This window comes from Nicotiana tomentosiformis, chromosome 9 (assembly GCF_000390325.3).
Source record: "Nicotiana tomentosiformis chromosome 9, ASM39032v3, whole genome shotgun sequence".
NCBI lineage: Eukaryota > Viridiplantae > Streptophyta > Magnoliopsida > Solanales > Solanaceae > Nicotiana > Nicotiana tomentosiformis.
In genome coordinates, this window is record NC_090820.1 from 32,162,086 (window position 1) to 32,188,875 (window position 26,790).

At 33.5% G+C, this 26,790-nt stretch overlaps 2 protein-coding genes across 3 annotated transcripts; one reads left to right on the forward strand and one right to left on the reverse strand.

Moving 5' to 3' along the window:
* Positions 1-7,043: 7,043 nt before the first annotated feature.
* Positions 7,044-10,515, forward strand: LOC104092779 (divinyl chlorophyllide a 8-vinyl-reductase, chloroplastic). Of its 2 annotated transcripts, none has more exons than XM_033655261.2 (2): positions 7,044-8,526; positions 9,177-9,429. In XM_033655261.2, the coding sequence occupies exon 1, from the start codon at positions 7,203-7,205 to the stop codon at positions 8,451-8,453; it is 1,251 nt and encodes a 416-aa protein (XP_033511152.1). In that variant the 5' UTR covers positions 7,044-7,202; the 3' UTR covers positions 8,454-8,526; positions 9,177-9,429. The 2 variants fall into 2 exon arrangements, with proteins under 2 accessions (XP_033511152.1, XP_009596740.1); XM_009598445.4 differs by lacking the exon at positions 9,177-9,429 and adding an exon at positions 10,271-10,515 and having other exon boundaries at positions 7,045-8,526.
* On the reverse strand, positions 10,507-14,643 carry LOC104092780 (CASP-like protein 1). The gene is made up of 3 exons (XM_009598447.4): positions 14,320-14,643; positions 11,758-11,884; positions 10,507-10,948 (listed from the first exon to the last, which is right to left on the reverse strand). The coding sequence occupies exons 1-3, from the start codon at positions 14,577-14,579 to the stop codon at positions 10,724-10,726; spliced, it is 612 nt and encodes a 203-aa protein (XP_009596742.1). The 5' UTR covers positions 14,580-14,643; the 3' UTR covers positions 10,507-10,723.
* Positions 14,644-26,790: the final 12,147 nt, after the last annotated feature.

Below are 26,790 nucleotides of genomic sequence, written 5' to 3' on the forward strand. Positions count from 1 at the left end.
CCTCACCCCAATATATGCGGGTGGAGGTGTATCACAATACCACAATCCCAACACAAAGCGGCCCTACCGCCTCACCCCAATATATGCGGGTGGAGGTGTATCACAATACCATAATCCCTACACAAAGTGGCCCTACGGCCTCACCCCAATATGTGGGTGGAGGTGTATCACAATACCACAATCCCAACACAAAACGGCCCTACCGCTTCACCATAATATATGCGGGTGGAGGTGTATCACAATACCATAATCCCAACACAAAGCGGCCCTACCGCCTCAATGTTATTTTCTCTTTATTTTTAATCTTTTCATCCATCTCTAAACCAAACTTCAAAGAATGGATGATATTTTTATGTTCAGATTTCTGGCCTTTGACCAAACTAATTTTACTGTAGCTTATTTTTTCTCTAACTTTTCTCTTAAGTATTCCTTCATGTCAAAGTTCCAAAAAAAATTATTCTTTTTTTTCTTTCAGAAAATATAAATTCTCTTTTCTGTTTTTGGTTGTTAACTAATATTACAATGAATTTTTAAATGTTAGTGCTAATGATAATAACATCTAAAAAAAAGATAAAATTATGGTATATACGTACAAAGTAAAAGACACAGAGTCTGAGAGCCTAAAATATCATTGAATATAGAAGGAATATCAACTAATATTATCGACTTTACTAATCATTAATTCTTATTTATTCTTTATAGACTTTGCCGTTTTTGGTTTCTTGTTCATCATTATATCCAAATTCATTTCTCTCATTTGAATTGGCAATTAGTAATTTTAATTGAATTTATCATTTAAAGCAGGAGATAGTATATTTTAATATTCTCGATCTTTCTTTAATTTAACACAAAGTTATTAAAACGAGTAAAACCTAGCTCGTTCAGTTCTTATTTTCATGACTGTTTTTAGATCTCATAAATAAAAACTTGAAATTAAATTTTTTGGCTTTTCTTCTTTGGACATGAATTAAAGTAAGGATTTAGTTATCTTACGCAATTTAAATAAGAAAATGATTCATTTGACTTAAATATTAATTTTTTAATTTTTAAATATTAGGAGTTCCTATTATAGCAAAACAAATTAATTAAATTTAAGGTTATGACAATTAAAAAAATAATTAAGTGATAATTATATTTAATGTATAACATGATGTACGTGCTAATCAGTCATTAATGGTTAAAAGGTCTATATTAAAAAATAAAAAGTTTATAAGTCTCCTAAAATACTTTGTGCAAATGTGAAAAATTAAAATTAGCACTACTCACATGGACCATAAAAGAAATCTACAAAAAATTGGAATTTAGAAACAAGCTTCGTGATTCTTGAGTGTTTAATTTTAGAAAAATAAAACGATGACAAAACTTTGAAGAAAAGCTTTCATTACAACTCGTAACATGTTAAAACTTAAAATCGTGAATAGTTACATGATTTAAACAAGGAAAAAGTCTATAGAAGTAAAATCTTACTCAATTTTAAATTTTTAAATATTAGGAGTTTCTATATAGTTTAAATAAGGAAGGATTTAATAAATAAAATTTAGTTGATTCTAAAGTTCTACATATTATGAAAATAATGAAAATACAATTACAATTTTGTCTAATATGAAATTTATTTTTAAAGGGTAAAAAATGCGAACAACATTTCGCTAGGGCCTTTGTGCTTTTAATATAATACTAGTTTTTGTGTACGTGCGTTGCACGTATGGCTTGCGCTAATCAATAAAAAATATACTACCTCCGTCTCAAATTATTTGTCGTGCTTTCTAAGAATAGTTGTCTCAAATTATTTGTCATTTTAGAAGTTCAAGATAAAATAAATTATATTTTTTTCATTTTACCCTTAATAATTATTCTTGACGATGGAGATAACACATAAATAAAATAAATATTCCATGAAGAGAGGCTATGTTTTAAGACATAAACAAGGGTAAAATACTCCAAACCCCCTCCTAATTAGTTTTTCTTAAGGGGTGGGTAAAAGAGAAACACAACAGATAATTTGACACAGAGAGAATATATAAGAAACACAAATTATTAAAAATAGCAGTTGACGCTAAAATAAGTGCAACAATTTCTTAAATGCTAAAAATATTAATGTTATACCTTGACATATTAATTGCATCCAATATATGCTAAACTTACAAAGACAATAAACGTATTTTAAAAAATAAAAGAATTCTCATAATATTTATAATGATTGAAGAGAGATATGGTGAGCGTTAATTGCCTAGATCACGAATAATAAAAAAAAAAAATCTCTAACGGCAATGTAAAATACATGGAGCTCTCATCTATTGTAGCAAATGCAAAAGGAGAGAAAAAATAAATGACAAATAAATAAATTATATTCTATTCATTTTATCCTTATTGCATCAAGTTTGTATTATTTTAATTTGGCTCTTAATAGTCAATACTACATCATCTATTTTGTTTTATTTTTTTGATTGCTTTAACCACAAATTGCTCTTTTTTTAAAACCAACTTTATGTACTCTAAGAGGTTTTTCAACTTGATTTTTTTCTATTTAGAAAAGTATTGGCTGGCATTATTTTGTTAATTAGTTAATTCAAAAACATAAATTTTTGTTCTCAATAAGGAAATAATTTATTTTTTATTGATTCAAATTCTTGATATTGGCTCATCATCTCAATAAGGATTATTTTGTTATTTTTATTTTTGGATATTGTGTTTGCAGAATCATGAGTGTTACCAAATACTACTTTTTTAGTCTCTCTCGGCCCCTCTCTGTTTATCTTCTATATTTTTAAAATATTATATGCCATTTGTTTTAATTATTGAGTGTAATTTTAAATATATTATACATAAAAAATTTGCTAAATAGAAAAATATTGTTTAATTTGGAGAGAAAAGTAGTTCAAATATAATATGAACTATTATAGTTCACATATAATAACATGAAAAGAATTACGATTATATTACATTATTCAAATAAAAAAATAATTTATGTAAAACAATAAAAAAAAATATTAATCGGTTTTAAAGTCCAATATAAAGATTTAACAAAAAAATTAGGTGCAAGAAAGGGATAACTTCTAAAGTATTAACCATTATTTTACACATAAATTTGCACCTTTTATCCATGATAAAGTTTTCTTGTTATATATTTCAAGATCTCGTGGTTGATATTTTTATAACTTTTACAAGAACAAAGTTTGCAAAAATAGTACTTTTACTCACCTTTCGTGGTTGATATTTTTCAACTTCTACAAGAACTAAACATGGAAACATTATATTACTTATTTAAAGTCCTAAATACGTGACCTTTTATATATTAGGCATAAAAATTGTATGATAAATTAATTACTTTAATATCATTAAAACACACACATTAGTTTATCTGCATCCACTAAAGTAATATGAAAGATTTATAAGTATTTTATAGAGTTTAAACAAGGAAAGAATTTATGTATGGTAAAATATCAATTGATTTAAAGCCCTAAAATTTAGAACTTCTTACCTACCTCAAATAAGGAAAGATTTAATAATCAAAATTTTAATCATTTTTAAAGTTCTAAATATTAAGGAATTAATTAAATGACTGTTTTATCCAATGTGAAATCTATTTTTAAAGAGTAAAAAAAGGCAAACGACATTTCGCTAAGGGGCTTCATACTTTTAGTATAGTATATAGATATACAGATATAGATAGATTCAAATCAAACAAATACTTTACTCTTTATAGTGAAAATCATAGTGAGAATATAAATTATTTATATAAGGATAAATGAATTTACAAAAGACACTTTTCATGTATTTAATATTGGTTGGAAATTTTGATAAAATTAAGTATTGGGAAAAATCACTTTTAAGTTATTTACATTCGGTAGCCACAAAGTATAAAATTTGTATAAGTTTTTGTATATATATATATATATATATATATATATATATATATATATATATATATATATATATTATATCGACTATTATTTTGAGAGTGACAATACAATGTCATTTTCCCATATATTTATTTTACCCTTATGATCATGTGCCTTCAAGGACTCTTGAATTGGTGATTTATCGCCAGAGAGTATATTAAACATTATAATATTTTTTGGCCATATATACTCTAAATTCTAATAATGTAACTTTTGCATTGTTATGCCTTTTTTCTTTTTTGAGACCAAAAGTCTATGAATAACATTTCTAAAACAAGACAGTAAACTGCATCACGTTAGAAGGCAAGCTTTGATACAAAGGAGAATATATAGCTAACTTCACTGCTTACAGCTTGTGCTAAGCCTTCGTCACAACATCGGCAAAAGATAAAAAACCACTAACCCTATTTACAAAATTAAGCACATTCGTTTCCAGGGTTACAATGGGCCAAAAGGAAAGCCCTCTTTTCTTGCTTTAACAACACGAAGCCGACTCGAATTAGGAGAATATTAATGCCACTAAATCCCATTTTTGTTAGGATTAGGATTTAGAACACAAGGTGTATATATATATGCCTTATATCCCAAAAACTAATTCACATCTTCACGTCAAAGCTTCTTATATAACTCACCTTCTCTCTATTGATTCAAAAGCTCCATCAATGGAAGTATTAGGTTTCTGTAAAACGGTTCAACACCTACTAACGTACAAGTTCAACCACAATGGCTACACCAAGATTAAGAAGAACATCATAACTCCCAAGAAGTTGCAAAAGAAATGCAAGAAGTCAACTTTTTTTGTGTATGTATGCGACAAAGAGGAGTTGGATTATGGGGTTCCAAAAGAATACGTGTATTCTTCATTGTTCGAAGATTTCATCCATGCATACGAACAAGTAGATAACGAAATTCTAGATACGAAGAAAGATGAATTGGAATTGAAGGAGTATGAGGTCCCAAAAGAAAACTCGACTTCTTCATTGTTCGTGGATAATTGCTTTGATGAATTCCAACAAGAAATCAAAACCCTAGATACGAATAATATGAATATGAAGGAATATGAGGTTCCAACTGAATTCTTGACTTCTACATTGTTTGGGGATTTCTTCGATGAATTAGAACAAGACATCGAAATCGAAGATACAAAGAAAGAAGAGTTGGATTGGAAGAAATACGAGGTCCCAAAAGAATACTTGTCTTCTTCATGGTTTAAGGATTTCTTTCGTGAACAAGACATCACAATCCTAAATACGAGAGAAGAATTGGAATTGTCCGTGACCAGCTGCTCAGTCCATGATTTTGAGTATCTTCTTGCAATGACCAAGCTTCAAATCTACCCTTAAAAGTTCTTTTGAGTGTATTTTTCTTTTTCCTTTTCGATAGTATATTATAAAATTACCAATTCAAAGTAACGTTTCCTTTTTATTTTATGTGCAAATTAGATTAATTGTAAACTGATCGATTCTTTTCATAGGGGAGCGTTAGATATCAACAAACAAGTCCTAGTACATGAAGTTATAAGTTTCTTGGTCTTCTTATTGTGTATACAACCATGTTCATCTACAACATGGATTCTTATACAATGGATAGCCATGTCTATGGCAGATTCACTTTGTTTATTAGCATTTAAATTCATGAGTCACATTCCATCAGTAGCAACTTTATTTATATATAAAGTTTTTTTTTTTGTATGTAGTTGAAATAAATTTTCCGTTCAATATTATCTCAAGCAAATCAATATTTTATTTTACCCATGATTTTATGTTATGATGGGTAAGAGACCTAAAGGAGACGAGGTAGCAATCATATTAATTATTCATACGGATTGATGGATGTTGTTTCAAACGATCTACAATCTCCACGTGGACCTAGCTAAAAGTAGAATACAATGAGAGGATCCATATAGATATTACAAACTAGTTGGGATTAACGCTTAGTTATTTTTGCACTTACATAAAGCTTTAGCTTAGTTGTTTTTACACGTACAAACTAGGTTGCATGTAATCCGAGCAGTGACGGAGCCAGAATTTTAATTAAGAAGTGTCAAAATATAAAAGTAAACATATAAAGAAATTAAGGGGAGTCAATACATAATATATATACATATAATTTATTCTTTTACCTATCTAAATAGTGTATTTTTTCTGCGAAGGGTATTATATTTGACACCCCTTCCTATAAGGTGACTCGACGACTGACTCCGAGGGTTAGATACACAATACTATAATTACACCTCAGAGGACAACATGAGAGCAAATGGAAGAACCTTTTGGAAGGTTTGAATAGCTTTCCTCTCTAAGTTTGTCTTGCAAGAATATATGTATAGAAAGAGATAGAGGGGGAGTTATTAGATAGCTATAGGGATTTTGTTTTTTGACCTAGTTCTAGAATCCAAGTGCGCTAGCAATATTTTTACATATCAATACTTGGTTAAACAAAAATTTGCTTGTTACCAAACAAAAAATTATAGCATAATTGTGTAACTAGGTATAGTAAAGTGAAATGAAACAACTTTTGGGATGTTTATAATTGGAAACTTTACACAAATAGTCGATAGGATCCACGTTTGCTTTTTCCAGCCGACATACATAGATTATATACTAATTATACACGATTGTATACATATAAAATATAAATTATACATACTATACATCCACCGACTATTTTTAATTTAAACGATTGAATGGACGGTTATTTAAGTTAGTACTTTTTTTTAAAAAAATTATTCATTGGTTTGGGCCATTCTTGGCTTGTTGGGTTGCTAATTAATTTGTCATGGTCTCATGGACAAGTCCTTTTGCAAGCCAGTCCGATGGGTAAGTGCATAGATAGCCATTCTCAGGAATACTATTTATAGATTAGTCATCACTTATTTTGTCCTGAAATTTTACACTAAATTTTTTAATTTTAGGACAATTCAAGACATTTTTGTCCCAAAAAATTAAACTGAAAAAGTGAACTTCATAACGTTGACTAATTCCTAAATAGTAGTCCTTTAAAGTGATCACGTGGTATCATTTCTACCAGTCTGATGGAGCCATGAATTTGGGTTAATCTATCACCAAGGCCCAAATAATATTTTTGCTTTTGGACAAGATAAAGTTTTTCTCTTGTTGCTCCCCCTTCCAATCTCAACCAATCATTCTGATAAATCAACTAGCTCAACTTCCATGTCATCAACCACCTCAAATTTTTTCTCTTTCTATATTTTTTTTTCTTTTTCCCTATGAAATGCTATTGATTAAGACCACCAGAATCTTTGGCTAGCACCCAAGTTTCTTGAACTAGTTCAAAGAAACAAAAATGTCTGCTTTTGCTCCTTTTAGTGGACTCACACTTCAATCAACTAAAGACCATAACTTTAGGCAACTTTTGTCATCTCATTTCATCAATCATGTTCAGGTAAGTACAGTCCCTTATGCAATTCCTTTTCTTTCTGTGAATGTACCCTTTAGAGTTAATTCACGAAAGCTTAAACCAATTACAGTTTCAGCTGCCTCTACTATTGAAAGCCCCAAGATTTCATTTAGAGGTAAAAATCCAAAAGATATTAATGTTTTAGTTGTGGGGTCAACTGGTTACATTGGAAAATTTGTGGTTAAGGAGTTAATTAATAGAGGATTTAATGTTATAGCCATTGCTAGAGAAAAAAGTGGAATTAAAGGAAAAAACAGTAAAGATGATACCTTGGAACAATTAAATGGAGCTAATGTGTGTTTTTCTGATGTTACTAACTTGGAGAGCTTGGAGAAAAGTGTGGAGAATTTAGGGGTTCCAATTGATGTAGTTGTGTCTTGTCTTGCTAGTAGAAATGGTGGGGTAAAAGATTCTTGGTTGATTGATTATGAGGCAACAAAGAATAGTCTTGTTGCTGGGAAAAAGTTTGGGGCTTCACATTTTGTTTTGTTGTCTGCAATTTGTGTGCAAAAACCCCTTCTTGAATTTCAAAGAGCTAAGCTTAAATTCGAGGCGGAGTTGATGAAAGAAGCAGAAGTGGATGATGGTTTTACTTATAGTATTGTTAGGCCAACTGCATTTTTTAAGAGCTTAGGAGGTCAGGTTGAATTGGTGAAAGATGGGAAACCTTATGTGATGTTTGGTGATGGAAAGTTGTGTGCTTGTAAGCCGATAAGCGAGCAAGATTTGGCTTCTTTTATTGCTGATTGTGTATTGAAAGAGGATAAAATCAATCAAGTTTTGCCAATTGGAGGACCGGGGAAGGCGTTGACGCCATTAGAGCAAGCGGAAATTTTGTTTAAACTTGTGGGGAAAGAACCAAAGTTTCTGAAAGTCCCAATTGAAATAATGGACTTTGCGATTGGGTTGCTTGACTTCCTTGTAAAAATATTTCCATCGTTGGAAGATGCAGCCGAGTTTGGGAAGATTGGGAGGTATTATGCAGCAGAGAGTATGTTGGTTTGGGATCCTGAGACGGGGGAATATAATGCCGACGCGACACCTAGTTATGGAAAAGATACATTGGAAGATTTTTTTCAGAAAGTACTTAAAGAAGGAATGGCTGGTCAGGAATTAGGGGAGCAAACAATATTCTAGAATTCTCCATCATGTTGAAAGTTTGTAATCAAAGAGGTCTTCACTAGCTGCTCTCTGACAAATCAATTTTGAGGTATGCAGTTTCTCCAGCTGTAGCAGATATTGAAAAGTTATCGATTTATTTTATGTGTAAATTTCACTCTAATATAAATATATGCTATCTTCCGGAATATTAAGCAGTTCACCTATATATCGTCCGCATTTTTCTTAATTTTTACTTTTTATAACTTGTTGTGTCAAATTAGAAAATTCTTTTCAAGCATACAGAATATGGAAACTACTCTGCTGTCAAAATACAGTGTCTAGGATAGTCTGGATTTATCCATATTAGTGGTGTGTAAGCCATCAAAAGGTAAATTTAACATTACGTGAGAAATTTAAATGATGCTTTGTCAAGGACAATTTCTGAGAACAGATGGTGGAGTCAAACTTCTGTCGAACAGAGTTGTCCCGAATTAGAGAATTCTGTTTCTGCATACAAAAATATGGGAACTATCTGCTGTCAAACTGCTTTGTACAGGATCTGCTGTAGTTATCCATATTGGTGGTGTATAAGCCACCAAAAGATAAATTTTATAACATATGAGCAATTTAAATAATCCTTTTTCGAGGGTAATGTCTAAGAACAGAATGGTGGAGCGGGAGTCAATTAAGTGAAAGATTTGTTATCTTTGCTTAAACAGTTAATTAACTACCTTGCAACTCTCCTTGATGGAATTTCAGGCAAATTTGGGATAAATATAACTGAACTTGGAAAATGCTTATCTGCCTGGCAAGGTTTAATCTCTAATGAGGCAGTGTCGTTAATTATGAGACAAATGAACATGCTCAAAGTTGGTATTTTCTTGGTGTCTTTGAGTTTTAGAGTTCAGTTTCAGAAGATGATAGATGTTATGTCAGAGTTGGTCATATGCTATGGTAATATATGTATAAGTACTGAAAAAGCTTTATACAAGTTAACTGATATACATTATTTATAGGACTGGTCATTGCAGTCATGGTTGACTTAATTTGTATGCGATTGTCTGGTTTATTTAGTTTAAAATGTGGCCTTCAAATCTAGGCAGCCCACTCCCCAAACCCGGATTTTGCAACTATACATCTTTGCGCACAATTGATTCGCAAATTTTAGAGTCCGTAGAGAGCCTTTCATCCGTAAGGCTCACCCTTTTTGTATGGTTCTGACTAATTAGCAATTACTAATAGGTTCCACTCTTCTTCTTCCTCAATTCTTTTTAAGTTTTACCTTCCTCTGTGCTTGCAATTGATATGTAATTGTCTGATCGTAATAACTTGTCTTAGTTTGGAAGTGCTTCTTTCATATGATTAACATGATAGCCTTTATGCTCACCGAAGAAAAATCCTAGTAATAATTTAACTCAAAATCTAGATAAAGATATCTTACATCGTATGTCATAAGATGATAGGTGTGAAAGCAAGTCAAAGGTGTGGGTTGATGAACTGAATGCATAAGAATTGAATATCTGTTCTTGGCTAGTTTGAACGGCAACATTTGTTTGGTTCTGGACATCGTCCAACATTATAGTTTTACTTTTTCTTGGTTCATTCTGTTTTTTACCGGTGTTATTTAGAAGATTGTGCATATACTGTTAATCCATGCATGTGTAAGTATTGGAAATACTCCAGTCTTTCCATTATAGATATCATTTCTTACAAGTTATCTGATTACCTACTACTGCATAGTTTTTTATTTCTAGTGAACGCTGTCCAACATATGAGGTGTTCACTCGATCCTGTTAAACTACAACTTCAAGTCCATAATATTGAGACCTGAAAACTCCATCTGTTAAATGTAGGGTTAGTTACGCGAATGGATGCCTCAGATACCAGCAAGGCAGCAGGTATTCATTAGCTTCAAATGTTTTCCGTTTGTTAGAAATATCAATCAGTGGAGTAACTTTGTGGTTAATTAATCAGTTAGCCACTCTTCACATTTTATATGCTTCACCAGTAGGTTTTCCTATATTTGAATCCAAAATGCAGATAGTCTGCTGGTGTACCATTAGAACTAAATGAAGTAATACACCGTAAATTGGAAACTTTTGGTAATCCCAAAACAGGTAGAGATGATTGAATTCATATACAAACACTGGTGCAATGTCTAGATAAACACAGGCTGTACGAGAAAAGAGACAAACATACACAAAGAACAGAAACTTGAACAGTACTTAATTACAGACTCACATGCTGACATTTAACAAGGCGTTTTCTACTATACATCAAGAATTGACTTTTCATAGCTAGCTTGTTTACTTTGGGATCTTCTTAGAAAGGGAGTATACAGAGAGAAGAACAAGAAGTAGAAGCATAACGGTCGCAAACAATGAGACTCCAATGGAAGCTCCAAGGTATCTGCAGAACTTGCCATACATGTTGCAAACTTTTCCCCACCCCACATGAGTGTTGCCTTTTAGTCCTATGTATGCCACTGCTGCTGCTGCTCCGGTTGCTGATGCAACTATACCTAGCAAAATCTGCAAATATACATAAAAATTACACTCGTGAGCGGTGAGTGGTGGAGCCAGGATTTTATCCATAGTCATGCCATAGTGATAGTAAACAGTATTCTTAGAACCTAAGCGGAAGCAGGAATTATTAGACCAGTAAGACACAATCTTGATTGTAACAAAAAGTTCATACCGGAATTTCATAACCCCTAATATGGAAGCGTTGATACAACCGAAGTCTCGAGAAACCTCGAGCATAATATCCACTACCATTGGAGATACTTGAGCCACATTCTAATCCATGGTTGAAGAATAAGACAATCAAGAAAGTTTACAACCCCACCCCACCCTGCCCCACCACCCCTCACAAGGTACATACCACGCCTATGGGACGCTGTAACTGTTCAAGAAGAGACTCGAATCGGAAGGATAAACAAATCCACCCGGTGGACTCTCGAGCTATAAATTCTGCGACATATGCGCGAGATTCGCTAAAAAGCCAAGGTTGCGGATGGTCAAGAGGGACCATTTGGAGACTTGGGAGCTCAGCAGGAAATATGAAGGTTGCTTAAAGCTGGCACCCAAAGAGAATCAACTAGTTTAGTTCTGAACTGAGTATCTCGCTAAAAAGCCAAGGTTGCGGATGGTCAAGAGGGACCACTTGGAGACTTGAAAGCTCAGCAGGAAATATGAAGGTTGTTTAAAGCCGGCACCCAAAGAGAATCAACTAGTTTAGTTCTGAACTGAGTAGGACCACGTAGTATTTTCCGTGTGTGTTTTAGGGGTGGTTGCACCCTATTAGAAATATGAAAACATAAAAGAGTGTAAGAACTTACAACATCAATGATAATGAAATGGGAAATGATCTTTGCAGAGCAACCAGGCTTAGTGAGGGAGTACAAGGAGCCAAGTGTAGTAAGTATGCTGAAAAAACCAGCCACAGAGAGTGCTGCTATAAAATAGCTGCAACATAAATAATTCTGTGTTAGGTAGCTTTCTAGAAACTTTCTGAAGTCAGTTGGAAATGTTCAAATGTAACCAACATTATTTAGTCGAAATGAAGAATTGAATTGATAATCAAGTGGTAAAAAGATAGGTGTAACTAACAGTATAGTCAGGAGATATTTTATTATGTATTAAATGATATAAAGATAAAAGAATTTGACAGAATCAAGACGAATCCTAATAATGAGATTTGACTCATAAATAAAATAGCCAGTTGAGGCCGCTTTAAATCCACTTGCTTGTTTTGTGTTCACATATTTTCAGAATTATTATTGACTAAGAATAGATACAAAAATTCCAGTCAATAACGAAATATAGAGGCCGTTTGGACATAAGAAATATTTCCCTTTTTTTCGATTTTTTTTTTAATTTTTTTTTCGAAATTGGCGTTTGGTTATAAATTTTCCAATTTTCACTTGAAGATGCATTTTAGAATTTTTCGAAAATTTGAAAAACTCCAAAAAGTTATTTTTCAAAATTTTACTCAGATCACTCACAAAACTTCAAAAACAACCCAAAATTATATTCATGTCCAAACACAATTCTAATTTTCAAATACCATTTTCACTTAAAATTTTTTTCACTTTATTTTTAAAATTTTACAATTCTTATGTCCAAACTCCCACATAATATAGTATAACAATAAAAACAAAAGAACGAATAAAGAAAAGAGTTGGCTTAGCAACCACCCTCGATTGCATTTAATCGAGGGGAATAAATACACAAAGTTCCAGTCAATATTGAATTTAATAACAATGAAAAAAGTGGCTCTGTCCTTCAAGTTGTGAGTTGTTAAAGAGGAGGATTGTTATTGCGGGTCTAAGTCACCAAAAAGGTAAAATGGAAAGCTCGAAATAATCATCTCAAATTAAAGGCAGGAAATTCTAATTAAATCGTGTTCCCACAAATAATATTTCTTTCGGTCCATTTTAATTGTAGTGTTTTTCTTTTACTTGTCCCTTAAGAAACTATTAGTAAGGACAACAAGTTTATTACTTGTTTATGCTATGTAATCAATGTTTTTTACCTTCAAGAACAGTTAATACCAAGGGCAAATTAAAAATAAAAACAATTATATCTTATTTTCTAAAATGATAGGTATTTTAGAAATTTAAGAACCATGACAACTAAAATGGACAGGAGGAAATGCTTGTTAAAATGCAATTACGCAAAATTCCGGCTACACACAACATCTAAGAATTTATTTAATTTGCTCTCTTGAAAGAAATAAGTTTAACCTTTCTTATAATCATACTAACAAATTAAATGATCACAGCATGTGATTGGTGATGGATGAGTCTTACTAATCATAATAATTTTCTCTTCCTAATCAACTATATTTCAACAGTTTTTCTCTTACGTACTAAGTAATATACTATCTTTTCAACCCACTGATGACATTTCATTTTTAGAGGCTTTGCAGATAATGTTTTGTGTATAGTTTTGGTTGCCAGTATATTATGTGTCGGCCCACACATATATGATCAAATGATTTTTTTCTTTGATAATTATCGTATCATGTCCTACCATGAAAAATAATATATGTGTACTTAGTGGTGGCAAAATAATTAAAGAAAACAGTTATTCACCCATATTATCCCTTTAAAAAAATGGGTTGGATAATGAACTTTTAAAAACGGGTCAAATATGGATAAGAACCATATTATCTACTTAGAAAATGGATAACTAATGAGTTTTACATTTGTAAAGCCTCAAATTGGAGGTTCCTCAAGTTTAAGAGATTAAGAATTCTCCCAAAAGTAATCATATTCATATTATCCGCCGGTTAACCCACTTTTTATCCGTATTAAATATGGGTCGGGTTGAATAATTTATTCATTTTTACACTACCCGTTTTCGACCCGCCCATATCTGACCCGCCCCGACTCGCCCGTTTGCCGCCCGTATCAGTGTACTATATTACTATTTGAAAAATCTGCTACGTCCCATGACAAAGTCATACCTTAGTTAAGGCTTCTTAAATTTTATCACAGTTCACAATAATCTTCGCTGACATTGGTCTTCGCAACACATCAATATTTTTCCGTTTCCGCTTTCTTTCTTTCTTTTTTTCTTTTTTCTTTTTTCTTTTTGGGGTCAATACCCCTTTAAAATTTGGCTATTAAAAGATCACTACCCTCCCAAGTGCAAAAATCCTTAAAAATTTCACGTGTATACGTTAAATCCTATCCATATAACTTGGAAAGTACAAGGTAATTTCTATGTAGTCTTAACTTATTTTGAGGTTACTAATTCAACTTTTTATATGAATGGGTTATGTGTACATATCTTTTTCGTAACTTGATAGTACAAAAATTATTTTACACTGGCAGTATATAAAAGTGAGACACACGTATATTATGTTGACCAAAGAGAAGATATCTAAAACTTACATAAGTGCTGGTGAATGATTGAACTTAGCAGGGAGAGGAGCTCGGTAAGGTGGAAATGGTGTTGGAACCATTTCCGTTTGCTTACTAGTTGACATGACCACCACAGAAACTAATGCCGAAGCAAATACTAACAACCTCAACACCACATCCGCCACCGCAAAGTAGTCGGTGGGAGCCGTCGTCGGTGGCAGAGCCGCCTTTTCTGGCTCTGCCACCGATGCCTCTGCAGGTGCAACAACCTTTTCGGGTTCAGTAGCCATGGGTGCACTACAGTTCTACTAGAGGTGCCAAATTGTTTTGAATGATAATTAAGTTAGTGACTCTAAGAAGTGTGTGACTAATTAACACAATCGATAATGATATTTATAGGATGTACGTTAACTTGACTAAGGTGGTTGGAATTGCCCACACGCCAAGTTTAGATTAATTTGGATTATATTTTCTTGTTTTTCTTAAGGATGTTATCAAAGTTAATTGATGCTAGCTCAAAAAATTTCCTGACATCACGGTTGATATAGAATGTTGAAAATGATTTAATGGTTAATTTTGAGTTGTAAAGCTTTATATTGTTGGCCAATTATCATTATAGTCTTTTTGTTAGGTGAATAACTATTTTCCTAACTTCTACTTTTCTCAGTGTATCATCCATCTCAATTGTGACACTGCTTGAGTTAATTAAGGTTGTTCAAGGAACATATTCATGTTAAATTTATATGAATACTAAATAAACGTAATTTTCAACATCTTCAAACAAATTACTGAACTTGTTTGATTTTTTCCTTTTAATCTGGGCTCGTGCCATTTACGTTATTGCATTTGTAATGATTAATGAATAAAGAATAAGAAAGCGAGTTGGGTTCTATTAAAAGACAATATAGTCGATTCAATCCCTAATGTTGCTGAACCACCAGCCAAAATTAATGTGGGGTTTCCCACAGGTCCACAACACTAATGTGACTGATTTCTTAAGGGCATCTCCGACCTTTACCCCTATTTTGGTCCCCAAAATGGGGATTTTCCCATTTTAGGGACAACTTACTCCAATCATTCCTCCACTTCCCCCCCAAAAGAGAATATTCTTTTTTATATTCTTCTCTCTTCTATATTATATTATTATCTTTCATTTCAATTTTCTTTTTTAATTTCCATTAAACAAATTCCATCTTTTATTTTCATTAATTTGTAATTTCCATTAAAATAATTTCATAAAATTTTAAATAATATAATTTGTAAGCAATTATTATAGATTAACTAATAATTCAAATAAAAGTGAAATCATTGCGATACAAGATTAATTAAATACATATTACATAACGATAAAATTCATTCGAAATACTACATAAATATTCAACTTCAACCTCTAGTATTCTCCCATAAATGATCTATTAATGCATTACGAAGTGCAAAATGAGCATCTTTGTCCTTAATTCTTCTATGTCGAGCTAAAAATTCTAGAAATCGTTGATTTTCATCTACTGCTATTTCTACTGTTGGAGGTGGACCTTCCAAATCATCTTGAATTGGTGCATTAAGATCACGCTCATTCTCGATTATTATGTTGTGTAATATAATACATGTAGTCATTATATCATGTAGCAACATCAAATATTTTATATTTGCACCTTTCATTTTTTGTGATGGTTATATCTTTATCATACAATTATAACTCATAATAAAATTAACTACCAATTATATATAAAAAAAATAGATGCACGATAATTAATTTTTCAAAATTATACGTCAAAGTTAAGATGAAAAATTAATTAGGTAAATATATTATATAAACATAATTAAGTATATATAAAAAGATAAATTAAAAGATTAAATAATAATATTTTAATGGAGAATAGTAAATTGGGAGATGAATAGTGTGTCCCCAAATTTGGGGAGACACTATTCACTCCCCATTTTGAGGACAAAAATGGGGGAGAGTTGGAGTGAAATTTCTCCATTTTTGTCCCCAAAAATGGGGAAATCCCCATTTTGGGGACAAAGTTGGAGTTGCTCGGTTCCTTGTTACGGGGTTTATTTAATTTGGGACATTATTATGTTGAGAGTAGGACTTAGAATTTTTTTAATTAATAATGATGTCGAGTACTATTTTATTTTTTTATTACAAAATAGTACTATGTCATTTACTACTACTTTGTAACAGTTGATGCGAATTTAGTATAAATATTCACTTTGAAAAAACTTAATTTAAAAGAATTAATAAATGAGATCAGATTAGAAAAGTTGGATTTAGAAGAAATACAAACAAACACATTAGTAAATATATCCGAAGAGTGTAATCATGGGTTTGAAAGATATATATATATATATTTTTGAGCTGAAAGCTATCAACATGTTAACAAGGTGGAGTTATAGTATTAGATATGAGTTCAGACGAGTCAAATATCTTTTGCTTAAATTCTGTATTTGTATTTAAAAATTTAATAATTATATATAAATATTAATCGCAAAAACAGTAATTTAAACGAACTATAAATTTATAAATTCAAAATCCTAAACTTCAAATGCGGCTTCCGCTTATATTATTCTTTGAAAGAAAAGGATTTATCTCATGACCTTAAGATTGTATTGTTACGTAGTAGGTTGTTGATCTTCCACTTGTGCTTTTCTTTTGATAATAAAGCTAATCATTTTTCAGAAAGCTTTGGCTAGTTTGCTTTTTTGCTTCTGATAATGATCTTTTGTGATTTAATAATTTTCGGAAGCTTCAAGATAAATGATCATTGTCCAATTCGATACGATATGTCACAAAAGTCTAACATAGATGAGAATTGTTTTTTCTTTTTGTGCATGCCAACACGTCAAGGGAAGTAAAAGCAGCTCTTATCCATTCATGTTTGTTTCCTTTTTTACTGATTACTTGTCTAGTTCGAAAAATATCAAAATTTCTCATCTTGAAGTTTAAATTTTGAATTAATTGGTTACTCTATTTTAATTAATATATATAAATATCATATAATTATTTATAATAATAATAATAATAAAAAACTACCCATTCAAATTATGGAGTACTTTCAAGTTGAAGTTTTTTTTTGAATTTTAAATTTTGAATTAATTGGTTACTTCATTTGAATTAATAAATATAAATATCTTATAATTATTTATAATAATAATAATAAAAAACTACCCATTCAAATTATGGAGTACTTTCAAGTTGAAGTTTGTTTTTGAATTTTAAATTTTGAATTAATTGGTTACTCTATTTGAATTAATAAATATAAATATCTTATAATTATTTATAATAATAATAATAAAAAACTACCCATTCAAATTATGGAGTACTTTCAAGTTGAAGTTTTAAAATTATTTTAAAATAAAAAAATAAAAAACTAAAATTTCAAATTGAATGGATAGTAGTTTCTTCATAATATCTATCTATAATTAAAAGTAGAAGAAAAAGCAATCTCATTAAGACAAGTGGCCTAACTACATATAGCCAAGTGACATTGTTAAGACAAAATAAACTACCTTTCTAACTAAAAAATATTTTAAATTTAAAATTTAAAATTAATAGATTACTCTATTTGAATTAATAAGTATACATATCTTATAATTATCTATAATAAAAAACAAAAATATAAAATAATACTACCCATTCAAATTATGGAGAACTTTCAAGTTGAAGTTTTAAAATTATTTAAAAATAAAAAAATAAGAAAAACTAAAAAACTAAAATTCAAATTGAATGGATTGTAGTTTCTTCCTAATATCTATATATAATAATTAAAAGTAGAAGAAAAATCAATCTCATTAAGTCAAGTGGCATAACTATAAAAAGCCAAGGACATTATTAAGACAAAATAAACTACCTTTCTAACTTAATTTTTTTTTTAATTTTAAAAGTTGAATTAATTGGTTACTCTATTTGAATTAATAAATATAAATATCTTATAATTATTTATAATGAAAAACGAAAATATAAAATAAAAACTATCCATTCAAATTATGAAGTACTTTCAAGTTGAAGTTTTAAAATTATTTTAAAATAAAAAATAAAAAAATAAAAAATAAGAAACTAAAAATTCAAATTGAATGGATAGTACTATATATATATGGAGTACTTTCAAGTTGAAATTTTAAAATTATTTTAAAATAAAATAAAATAAAATAATAAAAATAAATAAATAATATATATATATATATATATATATAGAGAGAGAGAGAGAGAGAGAGAGGTAAACTAATTACATACGGTTAAGAAAGAAGAGGAAATTAAAGATTCAAACAATTGGTATATTGAAGTAGCAAAGAAATGGATAGAAAATCAGAGGAGATGGTTGTGTGAATGTGATAGAAAAAATTTAGAGCTTGATACTACTTTTGGGGGAGGAGCTGAATTAGTTCTACTAATCATGCAAATACTTGAAGTATTAGTTCTTAAAATTTAGAATAAAATATATCACTCTTTGAGTTATAGTAAAATACGATCTAAAAAAATCAAACTACAATATCATATAAATGCACAATAATATATAAAGAGAGGAAAATTTAGATAGTGTGGGGCTATTTATACTGCAAAATTAACTTAAGAAATAGAATAAACTATCAAAATAATATTCAAAAATATGATTGATAATTTCAAATAATAAAATAATTCTGAGCAATAGAATAAAAGTCTAAGATTTATGACATATATTAAAAGAACTTTGTTTAACCTTTGAACTAATTCAACACCATCCATTTAGAAAAATAATATAATAATATTCGTATTATAGATAAACATAACAAAAAAATCAAAATAATGTACAACAAAAATTGATGTATAAAGAGGATAATAGATATAATGTGATTCTATCCTCACATTAAATTTATTTGATAAAATTAAGAAAATAAATAATACTCGAAAATATTATTGATAAATTTAAATATTGAAATAAAAATGAGAAATTCATATAAGATAAAGTCAAATTAAATTTCAAGAGTAATACAAAATTTTATTCATTGTATTATATTGAACTGGTAATTTATTAATAATCCATACGAGAATTTAAAAATATTAAGTAATTAATAATTGTAACGACATGATCGGTCGTTTTGAGAGTACTAGCCCCGAACCCCTATTTATTGCTCCATCTATCTCATTTTTGGGTTTTGTGACTCGTCAGGAGGTTTAATTTTTGGTTTCGGGGTGAAATGGGGCACATAGTCCCTAAAATAGAAGTTTGAGTCGTAGGTTGAATTGTGTGAAGAAAGCTACGAAATGGAGTTTCGACAGTTCCAATAGTTTCGTAGGGTGGTTTTGGTCGTAGGAGCGTATCCAGATGTTGATTTAGAGGTCCGTAGGTCATTTCAGCGTTAATTGGCGAAAGTTGAAAAATTGGATGATTTTTGGAAAGATTGACCGGGAGTGAACTTTTTGATATCGGGGTCGGATTACGATTCCGAAAGTTGGAGCAGGTCCATAATGTAAATTATAACTTGTGTGCAAAATTTGAGGTCAATCGGACTTGGTTTTATAGGTTTCGGCGTCAGATGTAGAAATTTGAAGTTTTAAAGTTCATTAGGCTTGAATCGATGCGCGATTCGTGTTTTAGCATCGTTTGATGTGATTTAAAGGCTTGACTAAGTTCATATGATATTTTAGGACTGGTTGGTATATTTGGTTGAGGTCCCGGAGGCCTCGGATGGATTACGGGTTATTAACGGACTAAAATTTGGACTTGTGAGAATGGTTGAAGTGCACCAGTTCTGGTGCAATCGCACTTGCGCAAGATTGACCGCAGGTGTGAGCTCGCAGAAGCGAGCGGGAGATCGCAGGTGCAGGAATGATGAGGATGGCCAGTGGTCGCTGGTATGACGTGAAGGCCGCAGAAGCGGAGCCTCTTCTGTGGAAGGATGATTGTAGAAGCGGAGTGAGTGAGGGAGCTAAGGTGGCCAAGACTTCCGCAGAAGGGGACGAGGGACTGCAAAAGCGCTTCCGCAGATGCGAATGATTGCGCACAGGTGCAGAGTCTGGAAATTTAAGTGAACTCCGCATATGCGGAGATTTTACCACAAAAGCGGTACCGTAGAAGCGAATTTTTGACCGAAAAGCGAAAATACTGGGAAGATTATATTAATTCGAGGGTTGGTGATTTTATCATTTTTGGACATTTCGAGCTCGGTCTAAGGTGATGTTTGACAGGGCTTTCGAGGCATTTCTTGAGGTAAGCCACTTGCGGACATTTTTATTTAATAATCTTATTTTCCCATTGAATTTCCCACCTAGTTTGTGTGTATTTAAGGTGGAATTTGGGAGTTTGAGGCTAGGGATTTGGAGAGTTTAATTAGGGAATTGAGTGGCGATTTGGTGCCGGATTTGAGCAATTTTGATATGGGTGAACTCGATATCGAATGGGTGTTCGTATTTGTGACTTTTATCAAATTTCGAGACGTGGGCCCGGGTCGACTTTTTGGGACGATTTTTCGATTCTTTTCTAAAGTCGTAGTTTTATTATTTAAATTAGTTTCTTGGTTGTATTTATAGTGTGTATTTGCTTTTGTCTATATTTGGGCCGTTCGGAGTCGGAAAATCGAAGGAAAGGCATTCTTATCGATTGATTGAGCGAGATTTGAGGTAGATAACTTGTCTAACCTTGTGTGGGGGAAACTCCCCTTAGGTTTTGGTACTGTTATGATATTTGCAATACGTGAAGGCCCTGTACGCGAGGTGACGAGTGCGTACTCAGGTTAAATGTTGAAAAATTCGGTTCTTGCTGAGTAGTTTTCTTTTAATTTCTTAACTGAGTTGCTCTAGCCTGTGTAACCATCATGTTTAGCTTAATGTCGCATGCCTACGTGTCTTAACTCTTACGTGCAACATGTGCAACATGCTTAGTTAAATTACCTACTTCCTTGAATTAACGATCCGACCAGTCATTTTGAGCTCTAGCGCGTCATTCGGCGGTTTGAGGCCTTGATTAGCATCACTTCATGTTTTATGACTGTACGTGTGGTCGGAATTGAATTTCGGGAAGCTCAGAGTTAATTTGGATGGAAAATTTTAATTTCAGAAGCGTTAAGTTGGAAGAATTGACTAAGGTTTGACTTTTGAGTAAACGACCTCAAAATTGGGATTTAAAGGTTCCAATAGGTTCGTATGATGATTTTGGTCTTAAGAGCTTGTCCGGATGTTGATTTGAAGGTCTGTTGGTCATTTCGGCGTCAATTGGTGAAAGTTGGAAATTGGATATTTTTGAGAAGTTTGACCGGGAGTGGACTTTTTGATATTGGGGTTGGATTCCGATCCGGAAGTGGGAGTAGGTCCGTAATGTCAATTATGACTTGTGTGCAAAATTTGAGGTCAATCAGACTTGATTTGATAGGTTTCGGCGTCGAATGTAGAAGTTTGAAGTTCTAAAGTTCATTAAGCTTGAATTGGGGTGCGATTTATGGTTTTAGCATTGTTTGATGTGATTTGAAGGCGCGACTAAGTTTGTATTGTGTTTTAGGACTTGTTGGTAGGTTTGGTTAAGTGCCTGGGGGCATTGGGTGGTTTCGGATGGTTAATGGATCAAGTTGAAGCTTAAAGAATGGCCGAAGTGCACCAGTTCTTGTGGAATCGCACCTGTGCAAGTTTGACCGCAAAAGCGAGGGAATGGTTGCAGGTGCGGTTTGGGCGAAGCTTGGCAGTGATCGCAGGTGCGAAGGGTTGTCCACACCTGCGAGGTCGCAGATGCAGAGAGGTGTCGCATGTGAGAGATTGGGAGTGGAAGTTTGGGGGCGCAGGTGCGGAAGTATATCCACATATGTGGATGCTCATCTTCGCATGAGAGACTGCAGATGCGGAAGTGGGCTGGAGGTCCTGGATCGCGGAAGCGATGGAAAATCCATAGAAGCAAAAGCACTGGGCAGATTATATTAATTCAAAGGTTCATAATTTTATCATTTTTGGGACATTTCAAGCTCGGGCTAAGGCTAGTTTAGAGAGGATTTTCGAGGGATTTATCCAGGTAAGCCACTTGTGAACATGTTTATTCAATAATCTTGTTTCCCTATTGAATTTTCCACCTAGTTTGTGTGTATTTAAGGTAGAATTTGGGAGTTTGAGGCTAGGGATTTAGAGAGTTTAATTTGGGGATTTGGGTGGCGATTTGCTGTCTGATTTGAGTAATTTTGGTATGGTTGAACTCGATATCAAATGGGTGTTCGTATTTTGTAACTTTTACTTGATTTCGAGACGTGGGCCCAGGTCGACGTTTTGGGGCGATTTTCTAATTCCTTGTTAAAGTCATAATTTCATTATTTAGATTAGTTTCTTATAGTTATATTTTTAGTATGTAATTTATTTTGGCTAGATTTGGGTCGTTCGGAGTCGGAAAGTCGAGGGAAAGGCACTCTATTTGACTGATTGAGCGAGAATTGAGGTAAGTGACTTGCCTAACCTTGTGTGAGGGAACCCTTAGGTTTTGGTATTGTTATGATATTTGCAATACGTGGAGGTCGAGTACGCGAGGTGACGAGTGCGTAGTCGGGTTAAATGTTAAAACAAATCTGGTTCTTGCTGACTAGCTTTCTTCTACTTCCTTAACTGAGTTGTTCTAGCATGTGTAGTCATCATGTTTAGCCTAATGTCTCATGTCTACATGTCTTAACTCTTACTTGCAATTTGTGCAACATGCTTAGTCGAATTACCAGCTTCCTTGATCCTGTATTCATTCTTTAATTGTAGGATTCCTTGATGTAAATTTGTTGTTCCATAGGTTATGAGTGCGTATTTACTTTTGGGACTACGAGGCGGTACCTCGGGAGCGCCCCTGTTGCATATTTACTTTTGGGATTACGAGGTGGTACCTCGGGAGCTTCCCCTATTGTGTATTTACTTTTGGTACTACGAGGCGGTACCTCAGGAGCTCCCCTGTTGTGTATTTACTTTTGGGACTACGAGGCAGTACCTCGGGAGCTCCCCTGTTGTATATTTACTTTTGGGACTACGAGACGGTATCTCAGGAGTTCCTCTATTGTGTAATTACGTTTGGGACTACGAGGTGGTACCTCTGGAGCAACCCTGTTGTTTTCCTCTATTTGCGGTGTTGTTACCTTCTGTAATTTCTCATTGTTTCTATTCTCAGCCATTTCATTATATTATTATATCTTCTGCCTTGTTTCCCTTTTATTCTAGTAGGGCCCTGACCTGACCTCGTCACTACTCTACCGAGGTTAGGCTTGACACTTACTAGGTACCGTTGTGGTGTACTCATTCTACACTTCTGCACATCATTTTATGCAGATCCAGGTACTACTTACTAGACCAGGTACCAGTGAGCTAGCCGTATGTGGAGACTTTAAGGTACATCTTCCAGCGTTTGCAGACCTCAGATTCCTCCTCTATCTTTATGATGTTGTTTTCTTTATTTTCATTAGACGTTGATGTATAGAGACACTTAGCATTTTCTTTTTAGAGATTGTGACTTGTTTCTACCGGGTTTTGGGAGTTGTAACTATTTTGAATCGCAGTTCTTATTTATTTCAGATGTTGAGGTTGAGTTTTACCTTTATATTCAGTTATTCCGCATAATTATTAGTCTTACCTAGTCTTAGAGACTAGGTGCCATCACGACATCCTACAGAGGGAGATTTGGGTCGTGACAAGTTGGTATCAGAGCTCTAGGTTCATAAGTGTTATGAGTTACACGCAGGTTTAGTAGAGTCTTGCGGATCGGTACAAAGACGTTTGTACTTATCTTCGGGAGGCTATAGAACTGTTAGGAAAAGCTTCACTTCCTTGATTTCCTCATCGTGCGATTTGATTCCTTTGGGGCTTATGCCTTTATTTACTTCCTACTCAATCTCATGCGACGGGAAGCGCTTGTTATCAATTGGGCATCGAAGAGTTGTAGTGGTACTGCAGATATGGTGCAAGATGTTTTCTTTATGTGTTCGAGTGGACTATTATTGTCGCCTTGCGAAAGGTTGTTCTGTCATTTCAGTTCAGTATCTGTACTTCTTATGGTTTTGAGGTTATGCATGGATTGCTATGATGTTCACGCATTGTTATCGCACAACGTTAGCATAATGGTACGGTGCTTATCTATATGTCGAGGCAGTGAATGACTTGAAAGGAGGATTTCTCAGTGCATGATTTAGAGGTTAAGTATTTAATTCCAGCAAAGGAAAGACAATCGTACTATGGATGTTCAGGCCTTGGTCGATGAACCGACGAGACTTGATATTTTCGAGTGTGGTGGAATTCTCTTTTGTGATGCGGTGTCATCGCCTTTGTTGGAACGCATTAAAGTTTGCCGGTGTGATGATCTTCTTCGACTAGCCTTCGGGGCAGGATGTTGGGAAGTGGCGCCTAAGAAACGGTTGTCAGAGATATCGGTGTGTAGCAGTTCAGAATCGAATTGGTATTTCTACTATTGATGGATCGAGAAAGATGATTTTCTAAGAGGTTTAGAGTTGGTAGCAATTTATTTGTTCCGACGCTACGGGTATGGATTTGATTTGAGGCAATATTTGGCCTGTGAAGTATGAGGGAGTACATGGCGGGAAATGTCTCGCGGTGGTTGAATGACTGACAGGTCAAGTATGAGAAGCAGAGGTCGAGAAGTTGCTTAAAGGAGATAGTTTAACCGAAGTAAGAGTGACATATTAGCATATGGATTCTGTGGTAGGATAGCCGCATGCCTTGAGAAAGTTTAGAGCGGTTTAGGGAATCATGGTGGAAAAGTGACTAGGTCTACAGATTTTATTTGGGATGGTGGCTACTGTATTAAGGAACATTGAATATGGCAGAAATGAGTTTGCTTGAAATGAAGAGGGGTGTGAAAACTTGATTATCGTTGGGATGCAACATGACTTCGAGGTTGGAATGTATTATCAGACTTTCAGTTGATGTCAATAGGAAATAAACGGACTTGTACAGCCGGTGGATGAGCACGAGTTTAGGAGGGTTTATTGATTTCATGGTAGTTGTACCTAGTGCATCGCCGTTGAGAGATATCAGTATGGAATTCCACAAGTGGTTTATCTCATGTGGATAGGTCAGCGGTTGTGTGATTTTGATGAAGTTTCTACGAAGAGTTCCACTTACTACGAAGCGGAAGGTCAACTATATGATTATGGCTGATAATTCAGAATGTTCATGAAAAGTTTAATTAGGAACTACAGGAAATTTGGATGGATGATGGTGCGAAATCATGGTAATTGAGAATGAGGGATCGTTGTGGGCTTTACATTATGTGATGGTAGCTTAAAGCTAAGTGGGGGAGCCCCACCGTCTATGATTGGATCATGTGGTTGTCTGCTTGTACGGTTTCTGGTTATCAGTGTATAGGTGGGTTATTATGACTAAGGAAAGAAAACATGAGGGGTAATTCGAGCAAAGAAATTGATAAATGTGCACTATATTCCGCCTTATCGATTCATGGGCAGGTTTTGGGAAAACTCAGAGTTTATGCTTCTTGTGGATGTGATGTACAAGGAAAAGAATTCAGCCGGTTTCTTCTTTGAGGGGGTGTTTATGTGCTAGCAGAGCATTGAAGTTTGGTTATATTCGGGATCAGGTCAGAATGGGTGACTCTCAACAACGGTCCTAGTGGGTTCAAGAATTAAAGTGCAGTGCCTAAGGATTTCAAGTCCGTTGTGTGGTAAGGATCGAGTTTTCACAGTGGAGTACGAACAGGACATGGAGTGTTCTATGTTATCATCGGGTATGCGGCGTAGTAATGGAGGAAAGGAAGAAATAGCTTCGGATTCACGGCAGGTCTTGCACAATAGGTGTACCATCTAGAGATGCTATTATGCGCATAAGGAGAGTATGCGGGGATTCATGAGTATTGAGACAATGTGGTCTCGTGATGCGGGTCACTCGGAATGAGTGCAGATTTGGTTCGTTACATTTTTGAATGGAGCTATTATTATTTCTAAGGCAAGTCGAGAGTAAATTGGAAGAAGTTGGGTCGGTTGGTAATGGCTAAATCAGCATGATTGTGGCAAGGATCAGTTCCTTCAGCGTGTGAAGTTATACGTATGTTTTGCGGTTGTACGCGCGGGCTTGACAGCCACCATAACTTGATTGATTTTGGAGGTATTTGATTAAAATGGCCTTGTGGTGTGAATGGATTTCGGAGGAGTCACGACGGTTGAGATCACGACTTGAGGTTTGTATTTTCTACGATTTAGGAATTCAGTTGCGTGTTGCATTGGCTCTTCTAAAATGAGCTAAGTGAAAGGTTTCTAGCCAATGAAGTGTTTATTCTACTGGTAGTTCAAGGGTTATGATGAATTCGTGTATTCTCGCGTAACGGCAAGATAGGTGCAGTGAGCGACATGTGAATTTGAAAGTTGAGGATCGAGGTTACTATTTGGTGTTGACAAGAATGTCATGAGCTCGGATGAGCAGGGGAGAATTCAGATGTTCATAGTAGGCTGACATTTGCTTTAATGTCACCTGAAAACGACATTCTGTGTATGAGGTTTGATGTATTGATTTGCGGATTCTTGATTTGCTTTACAGAATTAGAACGTTTGGTGGTA